Source organism: Lissotriton vulgaris, chromosome 2_1, assembly GCF_964263255.1.
Source record: "Lissotriton vulgaris chromosome 2_1, aLisVul1.2, whole genome shotgun sequence".
Classification (NCBI taxonomy): domain Eukaryota; kingdom Metazoa; phylum Chordata; class Amphibia; order Caudata; family Salamandridae; genus Lissotriton; species Lissotriton vulgaris.
In genome coordinates, this window is record NC_141687.1 from 831,932,388 (window position 1) to 831,946,760 (window position 14,373).

At 47.9% G+C, this 14,373-nt stretch overlaps 1 protein-coding gene across 4 annotated transcripts in view; it reads left to right on the plus strand.

The window, feature by feature from the left end:
- Nucleotides 1–14,373, plus strand: part of DIP2A (DIP2 acetate--CoA ligase A) — a 964,533-nt gene that overhangs the window by 584,835 nt on the left and 365,325 nt on the right. For all 4 annotated transcript variants that reach the window (XM_086956246.1, XM_086956248.1, XM_086956245.1 and 1 more), the window contains one exon: nucleotides 6,247–6,361. In XM_086956246.1, coding sequence (XP_086812372.1) covers nucleotides 6,247–6,361 — 115 coding nt within the window. The remainder of the gene's footprint in view (nucleotides 1–6,246; nucleotides 6,362–14,373) is intronic.

Here is a 14,373-nt window from a genome sequence, read left to right on the forward strand (position 1 = left end):
TGTCAACAAATGTGGAACTCGCATTGAGAAAGGGTCATTCATTGTGTATCAATGGCGCATGCGCGCATGCAAGCTGCGTGTTTCTTCAAGGGCCTCTTGCACGATGTGTGCATTATTAGAACGCTTGAAATACCTGCTAAAAACGTGTTTCCCCAAACTTAATTGCGACCATGTGTCCAAAGCGAAAAAATAAAATATATCTAAATAAAAAAAATTAAAAAACAGATCCCAAAACATCATGGGCACAGGCACAAAAGCGAACACAGGTACTACACCGCAAACTCGTGCACTGGTGCAGGTGTTGATAATATAGCCCCTGATGTTTTGTGAATTGATTTTTATATTAGTTCAGATTAATAGTAGTGCACATTTTATAGCCCATCCACCTCTAGGCGCTCTTCGGCATATTCATCAGGTTTCTATGTTTTGCTTTAAATAATCTTTATTAGCGTTGCAATGGAAATATTGTTCACAAAGTTCCATGCTGTTTGCGCTGGAATAATACATGAAAGGCTTAATATCCGAAAAATACGGATTTGCAAATGTGTAAGGCCAAGTTTTCCTTGTTTTAAACGTGGGTCAGAATTAGAAAGGATGCTTTGTTTTAGAAAGCTGCTTTCGCCACTCACGAGTTTAATTAACGCACAAGCGGCAGCTGGGCAGAGGTGGTCTTGAAGACATTCTAAAGCTGCAGAGATGTGGCTGATAAGAGTTTCCATTGCGTCATACTCACAAACCCTTTACAGTACTTCCGTTAATTAGTTTAGTGGGGAACATCAAAAGGAAATGTCACCATGTAAAGGGAATGTCAACATGTAAAGGTATTTAATGTTATTTAGCGCACTCCCCCGTAGAATAGGCAATTTGGTAGCCTTCCGTATTGCAAGCGTCCTGGTGAGCGCTTCTGCTGCCATTTCTCTGCCATGTGGCCTCCCTGCTGCTCTAACTTGCCTACCAGGACTGATGCGACGTGCAAGTGCCAGCACACCTCTTCCACAGCCGCCCTGGGGACCCCGAAAGATAGTAGCACGTGGGAAACCGTAGCAGGATGAACAGGCAGAGCACCGAGGTCTTCCATAGCCGCTGAAAATGACGAAAGGGGGGACCATCAGCGCCGTGGTCTCCTAGTTTAGACTTCACATTGTTATGCCATTTGCCCATTCTTTCTGATGCATCCATCAACTGTATCAGGTTGACAATGCACTAAAACCTTTCCTACTGCCCCGGATGCCACACCCACGTAACCAGTGGTCACACTTTTTCCGTTGTTTTTAGAATATTGTGTTTATTTACACATTACTGCAGGCACCGCTTTTCCATGCAGTACAGATAATCTTTCAATACGGAGTGCCTGTTCAGATTTCACTTTTTGAGACATCCCTTACGAGTGACAGCTTTTAGAGCAGGTTGCTTAGAACCCACGGTTGTTCCCCATATCGTAGATAATACTCGCTACATTCACCATTTGCTACGCATGGTATCTACCGCCCGGATTTTTTCTATCTCACTCTCACACACCCTCACACCCACCCCCTCACACACCCCCTCACCCCCAGACACCTCCTCACCCTCACACCCCCTCACTCTCACACCCCCTTACCCTCACAACCCCTCATCCTCACACCCCCTCACCCTCACATCTCCTCACACTCCCTCACAACCCCTCACACACCCTCACACCCCTCACACCCCTGACCCTCACCCACCCCCTCCCCCACCCCCTCACCCTCACGTACCCTCTCACCCTCACACACCCTCTCACCCTCACACACCCTCACACCCTCACTGACCCTCACCCCCTCACCCTACTCACCCTCACACACCCTCACTCACCCACACACCCCCACACACCCTCACCCCCCTCAACCTCACACCCCCTCACCCTCACATACCCTCACCCTCACATACCCTCACACCCCACCCACCCTCACACCTCCTCACCCTCACACCCACTCACTCACTCTACCGCCCTCACTCACTCTACCGCCCTCACTCACTCTACCGCCCTCACTCACTCTACCGCCCTCACTCACTCTACCGCCCTCACTCACTCTACCGCCCTCACTCACTCTACCGCCCTCACTCACTCTACTGCCCTCCCTCTATCTATCGCCCTCCCTCTATCTATCGCCCTCCCTCTATCTATCGCCCTCCCTCTATCTATCGCCCTCCCTCTATGTATCTCCCTCCCTCTATCTATCGCCCTCCCTCTATCTATCGCCCTCAATAGATCTATCTATCTATCGCCCTCACCCTATCAATCTATCGCCCTCACCCTATCAATCTATCGCCCTCACCCTATCAATCTATCGCCCTCACCCTATCAATCTATCGCCCTCACCCTATCAATCTATCGCCCTCACTCTATCCATCGCCCTCACTCTATCGCAGCACCACAGCATCACTCAGGGGCCCCACAACATCACTATGCGCTACCACAGCATCACTCAGCACCACCACAGCATCACTCAGCACCACTACATTATCACTCAGCACCACCACAGCACCACTCAGCAACACCACACAGCAACACCACACAGCACCACCACAGCATCACTCAGCAGCACCACCACAGCATCACTCAGCAGCACCACCACAGCACCACTCAGAAGCACCACCACCACAGCACCACTCAGAAGCACCACCACCACAGCACCACTCAGAAGCACCACCACAGCATCACTCAGCACCACCACAGCACCACCCAGCACCACCACAGCATCACTCAGCACCACTCAGCACCACCACAGCACCACCACAGCACCACTCAGCACCACCACAGCATCACTCAGCGCAACCATAGTATCACTCAGCGCAACCACAGCATCACTCAGCTCAACCACAGCATCACTCAGCGCAACCACAGCATCACTCAGCGCAACCACAGCATCACTCAGCGCAACCACAGCATCACTCAGCACCACCACAGCATCACTGGTTCAAATATGTTCTCTCACTGTTTCAAGCTTTATTACAAATGTTACAAAAAGATGGAGTATCTGTCCTCTCTTGCGGTATTCTTTAACCCTCTTCTCCTCCTTTATCTCATGTCTTTCTCGCTGATCTCCTTGTACTTTCTCACATGCCATCCCCTGTCTCACGTTTCTCACCGCTTCTGTCCCTTTTCACATGCTTTGCCCTGCTACTCCATAACCTGGTTTTCGACCCTGCTATGCCGACGCTTGTGGTTCAGTGGAGGAATGCAACCACTGTAGCGGCCTGTGTTCACCTCATGGTCACAGGTTCAAATATTGGTGGGTCCACTCAGCCTTTCATCCTTCTGAGGACTCCCTCTCCAATCCCTCTCTCTCTCCTCACTCACCTCTCTCTCGCCTCTCTCCCCTCTCCTCACTCACCCCAGGCCTGACTCTCTCCTCCCCTCTCACCACTCTCCCCTCTCCCCTCTCACCACCACTCTCCTCTCTCAACACCCCTCTCCTCACCATTCTCCCCTCTCCTAATTGCAAACACCACATCAAAGGGCTTCTCCTCCCCTAATTATTTTTTTACGGCCGGCCGGCCGCACTTGAAGTTTCACGCCCGCCATACAACATACTACCACACATACAACCACACGCACAACCACATCAGTGCACGCTTTCACCAGTCACAGACACACCACCAGCCGTCAGTGCACGCTTTCACCAGGCACACACCACCAGCGTCAGTGCACGCTTTCACCAGGCACACACACCACCAGCGTCAGTGCACGCTTTCACCAGGCACACACCACCAGCGTCAGTGCACGCTTTCACCAGGCACACACACCACCAGCCGGCAGTGCACACTTCCACCACAGCACCACTCAGCACCACTACAGCATCACTAAGGGGCACCACAACATCACTATGCGCTACAACAGCATCAATCTGTGTAACCATTCAACAACAACTGGTTCAAATATTTTCTGTCAATGTTTCAAGCTTTATTACAAATGTCATAAAAAGATGTTAAATGTTTTCCCTTCTGTTCTTGTTAAAACATTGTGATTTGTCAGGTCAATACATGTAAGACAGGGGAAAACTAAACATGTACCTTTACTAATGCTATAGATTTAACATTTGCTAACTTTATAACTATTGGCATTTCTAATAACAAAATTAATACTTTTATATTTTGAAAAACAAACAAAAATAATAATTTTTTTACATTTTACACACCAAAAGCTCAAACTTTTCTATTGCGAGACCTATTGCATTGCAAATGCTTGTTTCCCATGCCTGCTTTTATAAGTTGCAACCTGCTCCTTCACTCGCTTATCATGGTTAGCTTATAAAGTCCTACTCTGATGCGCTGCTATACCTCTGCTATTTCTGTTGTCCGTTTTGGTCATTGTGACTGCATTTTCCATATGTGACAGATGATTCCATGACTGTTCTTGTCATCTATTATATCCCTGCTTGTGAGCTAGTCAGCTTACTTGGGCTCCTTCCTTTGCTGTCTTGATGGATCTGTTTTTTTAAATATTTTTTTGTCATAATTTTTTATTGGAGTTCAAAGATAGACAATTTCATAGGTTACAAAACAATATAATAAATATAAATCAGTATGTGACAAATTATATACACCTGTAATATATTAAGGAAGAGGAAAAAAGGAGGGAAAGGGGAAAAAGGAGCAGGGAAAAAGCTATATATAGGGAGGGAAAGAAAAGAGAATTCGAATTTCAGGAATCGCAAAGAAAGGGGGTCCACACCTGCTGGAATATTTGTTCTTGGTCTTGTATCCTATAAATTACCTTTTCATAGGATGCTGTCTGTATCATCGCAACCATCCAGTCCTCTTTGGAGGGAGGGCTAGGTGATCGCCACAGCCTTAAAACACAAAGTTTAGCAGCAGTAAGTGCAGTGTGTAAGAGTCGACTTTGAGGTCGTGAAATAGAAGGAAAACTTCTAAAGTCATGTAGCAAAATAGTGGCAGCTGTGAAACGGAGTGAAAGAGGAATAGTTTCTAGTAGTGTAGATCCTATTTGCTGCCAAAATTGTTTTATAAAAGGACATTCAAAAATTATATGCAGGAGGTCACAATTAGCTTTAGAGCATCTCCAACACCTAGAATGCGATGATAATCCAGCTCGTAGCAACTTTAAGGGAGTCCAATGCCAATCATGTAAAGTTTTAAAAACACAGAACTTCATTCGTGCTTCACGAGTGCCCTTATCCAGGGCTTCCAATATGTCTGGCCAGGTATCTTCATCTATGGTGATATGAAACCATTCCTGACATTTATTACGGAGAGTAGCAAGAAGTGGCTGCGAATATAAATGGTTAATCAGAGATCTATATAAACCTGACATGACACCTTTATGTCGGCCCCAAGTGCAAAGAAAAGTCAAAATCGGCGAAGTTTGCAGTGTCCAAGGGGTGAGGCCAAGACATCTCTTCAGAGAATGTTGAAGTTGTAAATATCTCGAAGCCTGATGTAAAGGAAGATCAAATTCTTCACAGAGAATCTCAAAAGATTTCAGTTCACCACCTACTATAAGTTGAGGATCTGTTTTTACTGGTCAGTTTACTAAACCTCTTGCTCACTCCTCATTAGACTACTATTATTGCCCAGTAATGTCTTCTCAACAACAAAGAGTGTGTGTAGAGAAGAGCATTTTCCCTAATCGGTTGCTCAAGATATTTGACATAATCATGGGCTATCCAAGTTTGACAGTCCTTTTTTTCTTGCTGTCCAGCTTTTGGTAAAGGAGATGAAGATCATAAAATGTTTGAGGTAATAATAACCAGCTTTTCACGTATGACCTGCCAAGTAAACGTAGCCAATTCATTTTCTAAATTGGGCTTTCCTACGACTGTACATTCATCTGCTTTCATCCAACATATTGTAGGTTCATTGGATGAACCAGGATGTCTGCATGATCGGTGAACAGATATGCTGTTCTTCTCTGTCCTATATTTTGGGAAGTGTGTGTGGAAGGGCAGGTTCCAAGGAAATCACCTGCTGCAGATTCACAGGTCTCGAGCATTCAGTTTGCATGGCAACTTTTCCCTACTCTGCCCTTGACTCACTGCATCAGAAACATTACAGACCTATGGTCTACCATTCATCTCACTTTGTGCACCACAGCTTCACTCAGACCCGTTGTACAGATCTTTACTCAAGGATGCACATTCTGTGTCTTTGAAGCTCATAATCTGTCTATTAACCCCAACAGGTTCACATTTACTTATATATTTTCGGGGCAAAACAAGGTGCAAGTCAGTAATATGTTCTACTTTTGTGTTCTCTTTAATGTAGGGTCCATTTCCTCATGTGATGCATTTCTCAACGTGTTCCAGGCCAGAGGATTACGACCTGAAGTCATCTGTCCATGTGCGAGCTCATCAGAAGCCTTAACAGTTGCTATTCGCAGGTACCTGTACTTCTGATGCATGGAAATGTTCTTTTTGCCCAGATCATTTATTCCTGCAGTATGGTAAACCAGACTCTTGCAGAAGAAATTTGCATTACTTAAAGGGAAATACACATTACCTGATGGAGAATGAGCATGACATATGGAATGTTTTGCATGTTCTAGTGGTGAAATGTGTATTAGTTGTAAGAAAGACGAATGTATGAAAGGTTGGTTGGCAAAACTTTCAGAGTGGGTTAAAAAAAAGCATTTTTCTCCGTGGGGCGGCCTTTTTGAGGACCATCCTTAAGTCTTGTTCCATGCAGATCACAGTTGATCTAACCTTGCCTCATTGTTCTCCATTTTGGTCTTCACTGTGCAGTGAAGTGCTGCAGAGCGAGTAGAGATGTTATGTACGTTCTCCATTTAACAGACCATTATAGGGTAATTAGCTATGATTTAAGTATGTGGTGAGCAGCAACCCTCACTCGCAATTGACATCAAACTTTTATTAATGTACTGGTGTTCACTTGTAGCAGGTGTACAGGAGAGGCCTGGTCTGACTTTATTATTAGGTTGGTCTGAATAAGGAGAGAGACTGACTTGGCTGAAAGTTAAAGCTGCTCTGGCTTTTTAGAAGTTGGTGGTTTGGAGTCTTGGTGTGCCTGTCTTAGCTGAAGTAAGTTTAAGGGAGACATCAGTAGGGTAGAGTTGGCTACTTTCTCTTGCTAGTAATTGGTGTAACAGTAGGCAGCGTATCAAATCCTGCAGTAAAAATGAACTATTGGCAAGGAGTGGAGAGATGGAAGGATGACTGGGAAGACAAACATCCTTTTCAAATATCAAGCTTAGAGTAAAAATCCAAATCCGTTCATGGGGTCCCCTCTCCCACTGCCCTTTGTAGAGTAAATAAGGCACAGTTCCTAGATAGATTTTTAAATGCTGTTGAATGTACCTTTGTGCTACATGCACAGTGCCACCAGCACTGATTTAACAGATTGTTGTGGACTCTCACTAGTCATGTGCAAAGTGCCTTACTAAGTTAATTTCTATGTGGGTGCAAACCATGAATGCTTGCAAAGGGCTGCCAATACTTGCTGAATATTTGATTACAGTTGGTTGGCTCTCTGACATATGTTTTGTGCTTTTTGGGTATAAATATGTTCAAAGCATGTGTGGCTGTAGATGCACATGCTTTGCTTAAGTCCACCGTCTAGTGTTGGTCTTGGATGATTATAAGTAGTTTTTTTCGAAGAAGTTTTTCGAATCGCGAGGCTGTGACACTCCTTCTTTTGGTAATACTGTGCATGGGCATAGACTATATTGTTACATTGTTTCGTTCTGCCGACAGGTTAGGATGTACTCCCTCGTGCTCCGGTTCGCCAGTAGATCCCTTTCTAGGGGGTATTGTCTCGATCGCATAGTTTAAAAAAATATATATATTTTTATATGCATTTTCAACCAACATAAGCACAGTTGGCAAGTCACAGGTAGTTAACCTCACACCCAGGAGCTCCCCCTCCCCCCACCCACCATCCACAAGAATGACATCATGAGCATCAACTCCACAATAACCGGCCACTTCATACAGTACATAGTTCTACAGTACTCTGCTATCCCCCAACAATTCGCCATGCATTTCGGTCCCACTGCCCGTTTTCCGACAGCTTGAAGGATAGCTTCATCCTTTAGGACTCTTACTGCATCAATCTGTCCCAGACACCCATCGAGACCATGGTACCTCCTCCATTTACCCCACACTGAAATTTTCGGGGGCAACCTCTAGCTTTGTTGGTGATCCACTCAGCTGCCATGTACATTTCCATCCCCCTCCTCCATTCTCCCACCTGGGAAGGCGCTGGTGCTCCCCATGCTCGCGCTACGTCTCGTTTTGCCACCACCAGGGCCAACATCACAAAGATTAAATGTGGGCGGCTCAAATCTATATCTGTAGTTATCCCATGTAAAACAATTTTTGGGTCCAATGGGAGCGCCACCTCTAGCACCCCACTCATCTCCCCCAATATCTGTGTCCAGTAGGTGTGGAATATAGGGCAGTCCCAGATGATATGGTAGAAGGTCCCTTGTGGGTGTCTACACCTGAGGCAGGAGGAGTCCCCAGCGCGACCCATGCCGTGCAGTTTGGCCCTATCGTAATACACTCTGTGCAGTATCTTATATTGTATGAGCCGTAGTCGGGATTTAATTGCGACTTCTCTGTGATGCATCAATGCTGCCTCCCAGTCGATTATGTCCCTCTCGCCCAGGTCCTGTTCCCATGTTGCTCTCAGCTTCCCCAATCTGTCCAGTGTGTTATTATTCAGGGTCTTGTACGTCAGTGATACTAACTTATTGGGTACCCGTTCTTGCAACAGACAACCCTCCAGTGGGGCATATTCTGGCAATGGAGAGGTGAGCGCCCTCTCAGCCCCATATGCATGGCGCAGTTGCGCATGTTTGAGGAACTGAGTAGGGCCCAGTCCATATTCCGCCGCCAGGGTTGCATAGGGTTTAAATTTCCCCTTTGCTACCAGGTCCCCCAACGTGGAGATCCCGATATTGTCCCATCTCCTAAAACCTGTGAGTTTGTGGAGCTCCTTTAACCAGGTGCAGGTCCATATTGGTGTCTGTTTGGTAGGTTTATGTGACCACCCCATCATCTTTGTTGCCCTGTCCCAGACCTCTATTGTTATTTGCGCAGCCGGGAGTAATAACCTCTTTTGCAACGTGAATCTTTCTGGATTCACTATGCTGTGCATTATTCCGCGGTCTAGTGGTTGGGTCCGGAATTGTAGTCTTTTCTTGTTTTGTTTTTTCTATAGCTCAGGTCGGCGTCGACGTCCCATCTTTTGGTGTTCTTCCGTGACGTCGGCACGCTTCCTGCGGAATCTCCCACCCTTGGGCGCCATCTTCAGATTATTTTTTCCGCCATTTGGTCTGGATCGTTCCTGAGAAGCTCCAGAGTTTTGGACGGGAAAAGACGCCGAAGAGTCAAATTTTGCAGGAAAAGACTGAGAAGACGACGAGGAAGAACATATAGAAGCCGGGACGACGAAAAAGAAGGAGAACTTTGAGAACTTTGACGTCCAACGGAGAATGCGCATACAGGTGGCCATCTGAGTGCGAGAAATGGACAAAACACCTTTAAAATTCTGCCGTAACTGCCAGCAGAAGGACCAGCACCCGGTTTGCAACCTTTGCTTATCGGTCGACCACAAGAGAAAGGACTGCAACGCTTGCTCTGCCTTCACACCGAAGGCTCTCCGCGTCAGAGAGCGACAGAGAAGGGCCAACTACACCATACAGGGGAAGGGCCAACCACCGCCCCTTCGAGACCTGGGACTCTCGACCGACGAAGAAGACAACGGCTGCCCTGTCGCAGAGACTGATAAGAAAACTTCTCAAAAGGTAGGAGAGCCGTCGACCCCAAAAGCCCCGACAGACCAGCGGAGGTCTGAATCAGACTCTCGAAAAACTGAGTCAAAGTCCTCGAAGGGAGCACTAGCGCCAAAAACTTTGTCGGCCGCAGCTGCATCCAAGGACAGAGAGCCCAGCGGATCCTTCGAGAAGGACTCCCAGGCGGCGAAGACCGGCGAAAAGCCAAGGTCGTCGAAGCACGTCCCCGAAAACGAACGTTCGACTTTGAAAGAGAAGGCCCCGAAGGCCGCCTTGACATCGACAAAGGAAAAGAGGCCCGTTTTGACGTCTGCGCCGAACTACAGAAATGGATAGCATCCTACAAAGAAAAGGAGCTCTACGAACGACTCAAACAATTCACGATTCCGTCGAAAGCACCGACTGTTATCGTCGAGGTAGAAGAAGAGGAGTAGGATTTCGAGGCCGAAGAGCCGCAGAAAAGCCCCGAAACTATAGAACATCAAGAGGATGAAGACTTCTACTATGATGAGGAGGGTGACGACGACCAGAGGACGATCCTCGGGTCGGCATCCTCGGGGACGCAGGACCTGGAATGGCAGGACCTCGACACTGAAAGTCCAGAAAAGGGTGTAGAGATGTACCCTTCGAGGCCTTCGCCGCCAGACGACATTGGGGCGTACAATATGGTGATCAAGAATGTGGCAACGGCGTTTGGAGTCAAACTTGGTGAAGAGAAACAAAAGTCTGACTTCCTATTGGAGACCCTACTCCTCACGCAGACCAGGAGCCAGTATCTCCCAATGCTTGAAAGTGTCATGGCTCAGGGGAAGGAGGCGTTCAAGGAACTGGCGACATGCAGGTCCGTTACGCCGAGTACGGAGAAGAAATACAAACACTCCCCCGTACATCAGAGGGACAGTGGCGGACTACATTATCACGGCGACCGCAAGGAAGAGGGCAAATGTGCCGACGACATCAGGTCCACCACCAGACAAGGAAAGCAGGAGGATGGACCTGACTGGGAGAAAGATAGAGAGGAATGCTGCAATGTATTGGCACATGGCGAACTCAAACGCCCTACTGAATAGGCACCAGTACCAAATCCTGGAACAAATTGGGCAGCTGACGAAGCACCTCCCACAAGAGTACCAACATAGAGCCTCACACCTCGTGGAGGAGGGGAAGAATGCAGCGAACGCTTGCCTCAAAACAGCCTTGGATGGAGCAGACACATCCAGCAGGCGGATGATGTTGGGAATAACGGAAAGAAGGCAAGCCTGGCTCAGGATCTCAGGTTTCAAACAAGAGGTTCAGCACAACATTCTTAGCACCCCATTCAATGGGGAGACACTGTTGGAGCGCCGGTGGATGACAAACTCACCCAGCTCAAAATGGAAAACGACACTGCAAGGTCTATGGGGGCCTTGCAATTCAGAGGAATGAAGAGGGGTACCCCTTCACGGAGACCGAGCGGAAGATGGGGGGGGGAACCAGTCAGGAACGTCGCACCAGACCTTCCAGCAGTCCAACCAGGGAGATAACCAGGCACAGCAGGGACACCAAAAACAAACCTGGCACCACCAGCAAAGGGGCCACTCCTTTGGCGGGAGAGGTAACAGAAGTGGCCAGAACAAAAGAGGAGGCCATCAAGGCACCTCTAAGTGACACAGTCACACAGTATGTGCCCACCCACACAACGCCTCCCAGGGTGGAGCACAAGAGGACCAACACAGGGTTACACGTACCAAATACCATGCAACATGTAACACCAGTAGGGGGCAGGCTAAGTCACTTCTTCAGAGAGTGGAAGAAGATAACATCAGACAAGTGAATACTGAAAGTCATACAGTTCGGATACTGTATAGAACTGGAAAGGACACCGCCAAACAAAAGACCAAAGAAGAGAGCGCAATCAGGAAAAGAACTGGAACTGCTTCAAAGGGAGGCGGAGGAACTGCTCCAAAAGGAGGCCATCGAACCAGTACCATACCAAGAAAGGAACAAGGGAGTGTACTCCACCTACTTCCTGGTACCAAAAGTGGACGAAACACTAAGACCCATCCTGGACCTCAGGTTCCTGAACAAATACATAAAGACACAAAAGTTCAAAATGACGTCTCTATAGGAGGTCATTCCCGAGATAGGGGACGGAGATTTCATGGCCACCATAGACCTCAAAGACGCCTACCTGCACATCCCGATGAACAGGCGGCATAAGCATGTGCTCAGATTTACCATCAACAAACATCACTACCAGTTCACAGCCCTAGCGTTCGGGCTAAAATCCGCATCAAGGGTCTTCACCAAATGCCTCGAAGCTGTGGCAGCGCACTGAGAAGGCAAGGGATCCATGTATACGCTTACCTGGACGACTGGCTAAGAAAGGCAAATTCACACAGGACATGCAAGGAACATGCCCAGCGCTTGACAAAGACTTTGATGGACCTGGGTTTCTCCATTCACTGGGGGAAATCCTCTATGGAACCAGAGCAAGTGAAAGACTTCCTAGGGGCTCAGATCAACACCATACAGAGCAAGGTGTTCCCCAGCGACAAGAGGACACAGGCGCTACTGAAGGAGACGCGCCTCTACCAGAAGGGGCGAGCTCTGACAGTGAGGACAGCGAGTCATGGGCATGATGGCCTCATGCATACATCTAGTACCAAATGTACGCCTCCTCATGAGACCATTCCAAGAATGGCTGCAAGAACAATGGTCACAAGCAACAGAGAGTTGGGAAGATCTAGTGGTTGTAACGCACACAGTGTAGGAAGAGATGTTGTGGTGGAACATGGAGAACGTAACAAAGGGAAAGCCTCTAACACCACCGACCCCAACGTTGACCATCAACACAGACGCATCCCAGAAAGGATGGGGAGCGCACATGAGCAAGCTCAGGGTGAGGGGGTCTGTGGACTCCAGCGGATGTGGTCAAACACATCAACTACCTAGAGCTGAAGACCGTGTTCCTCGCCCTGAAAGCCTTCCAGAAAAAATTGTACAGCAAGAGAGTGTTGATCCAGACGGACAACACGACAACGATGTTCTACATCAACAAGCAGGGAGGAACGCAATCTCCCCCGCTATCGAACCTAGCGTAGGAGATATGGAGATTGGCCATCCCCCTATAGATAGACCTGCTAGCCATACACCTACCAGGAAAAGAAAATGTGGAGGCAGACTGGCTCAGCAGACAGACATCGGCGTCCCACGAGTGGGAGCTCAATGCACAGGAAACGCTAAGGCTATTCAGAAGGTGGGGAACACCGACTGTAGACCTATTTTTAACGCACCAGAATGCAAAATGCCAAAGCCAGGGGAAGGCTCCCTGGGGAATGCCTTATGGATAAGCTGGTCGAGGACATTTGCTTACGCTTTTCCCCCGATACCCCGAGTGCTGAACAAGTGCAGGACCAGCAACATGACTCTGATCCTGGTGGCACCACAATGGGCCAGGCAGACATGGTACTCACAGATAATGGATATGGCACAAGGTGCACCCCACAAGTTCGAGAGAAGAAAAGACCTTCTGTCCATGCAAAACGGAGTGGTACTACACCCAGAACCAGAGAGCCTCAGCCTAGCAGCATGGCTCCTGAAGACATAGAGTTTGCGCACCTGAGGTTACCGGAGAGCACCCTTCGGGTACTGCGCGGAGCAAGGAGGCCTAGCACACGAAGGTGCTATTTGGCAAAATGGACAAGGTTCATACAATGGTGCAGCAAGAAGAAGCTACACAGAAAGATGACAAGGGAGTCAACAGTGTTAAGGTACCTCACGCACCTACTGAAGGCAAAGCTAAGCTCATCCTCGCGGAGAGTACACCTTGCAGCAATCGTGGCCTACACAAGAGGAGAGACTGGCAAGAATTTCTTTACGTCACAGATAGTAAAGAGATTCATGGAAGGGGCAAAAAGGATCGCGCCTCCTAAGAGGATGCCGCCACCAGCATGGAACCTTAATCTAGTCTTGACAGAGCTCATGAAGGCGCCTTTTGAACCGATTCATAAGGCTTCCCTGCAAATGCTAACATGGCTTGGCAGTTCGGGCTGGACTGTTCCCATGAGGCACAGGGTCAACTGATTTGCATATAGCATGGCTTGGCAGTTCGGGCTGGACTGTTCGCATGAGGCACAGGGTCAGACTGATTTGCATATAGCCATGTCTGAACTGGGGTGGCAGAGTGGGCTAAAGAACGGTGATGGATTAAACCCAGATCTTTTGACTGGGTGTGAGTGTTTGATTGATTCAGATGCTCCGTCTATCACCACCCTCTTTTGTAATGCTAACAATGAAAACAGACTTCTTGGTGGCTATCGCCTCCCTGCGAAGGGTGAACGAACTACAGGCGCTAACGCTACAAGAATCCTACATCCAAATTCACAATGATAGGTTGGTGATGAGAACGGACCCACACTTCATGCCAAAGGTAGTGTTGAGGTTTCACATCAACCAAACAGTTCAAATATCAAGTTTCTTTCAAAAACCAACGACAAGCGCAGAGAGGGCACTCCACACTCTGGACGCTAGAAGGGCAGTAATGCACTACATAGAAAGAACAAAGGAACACAGGAAGGCAAATCAGTTCTTTGTGTTCTTCGCAAGCAGTTTCCTGGGTAGACCAGTAACAAAGGGGACCATCGCACGATGGATCG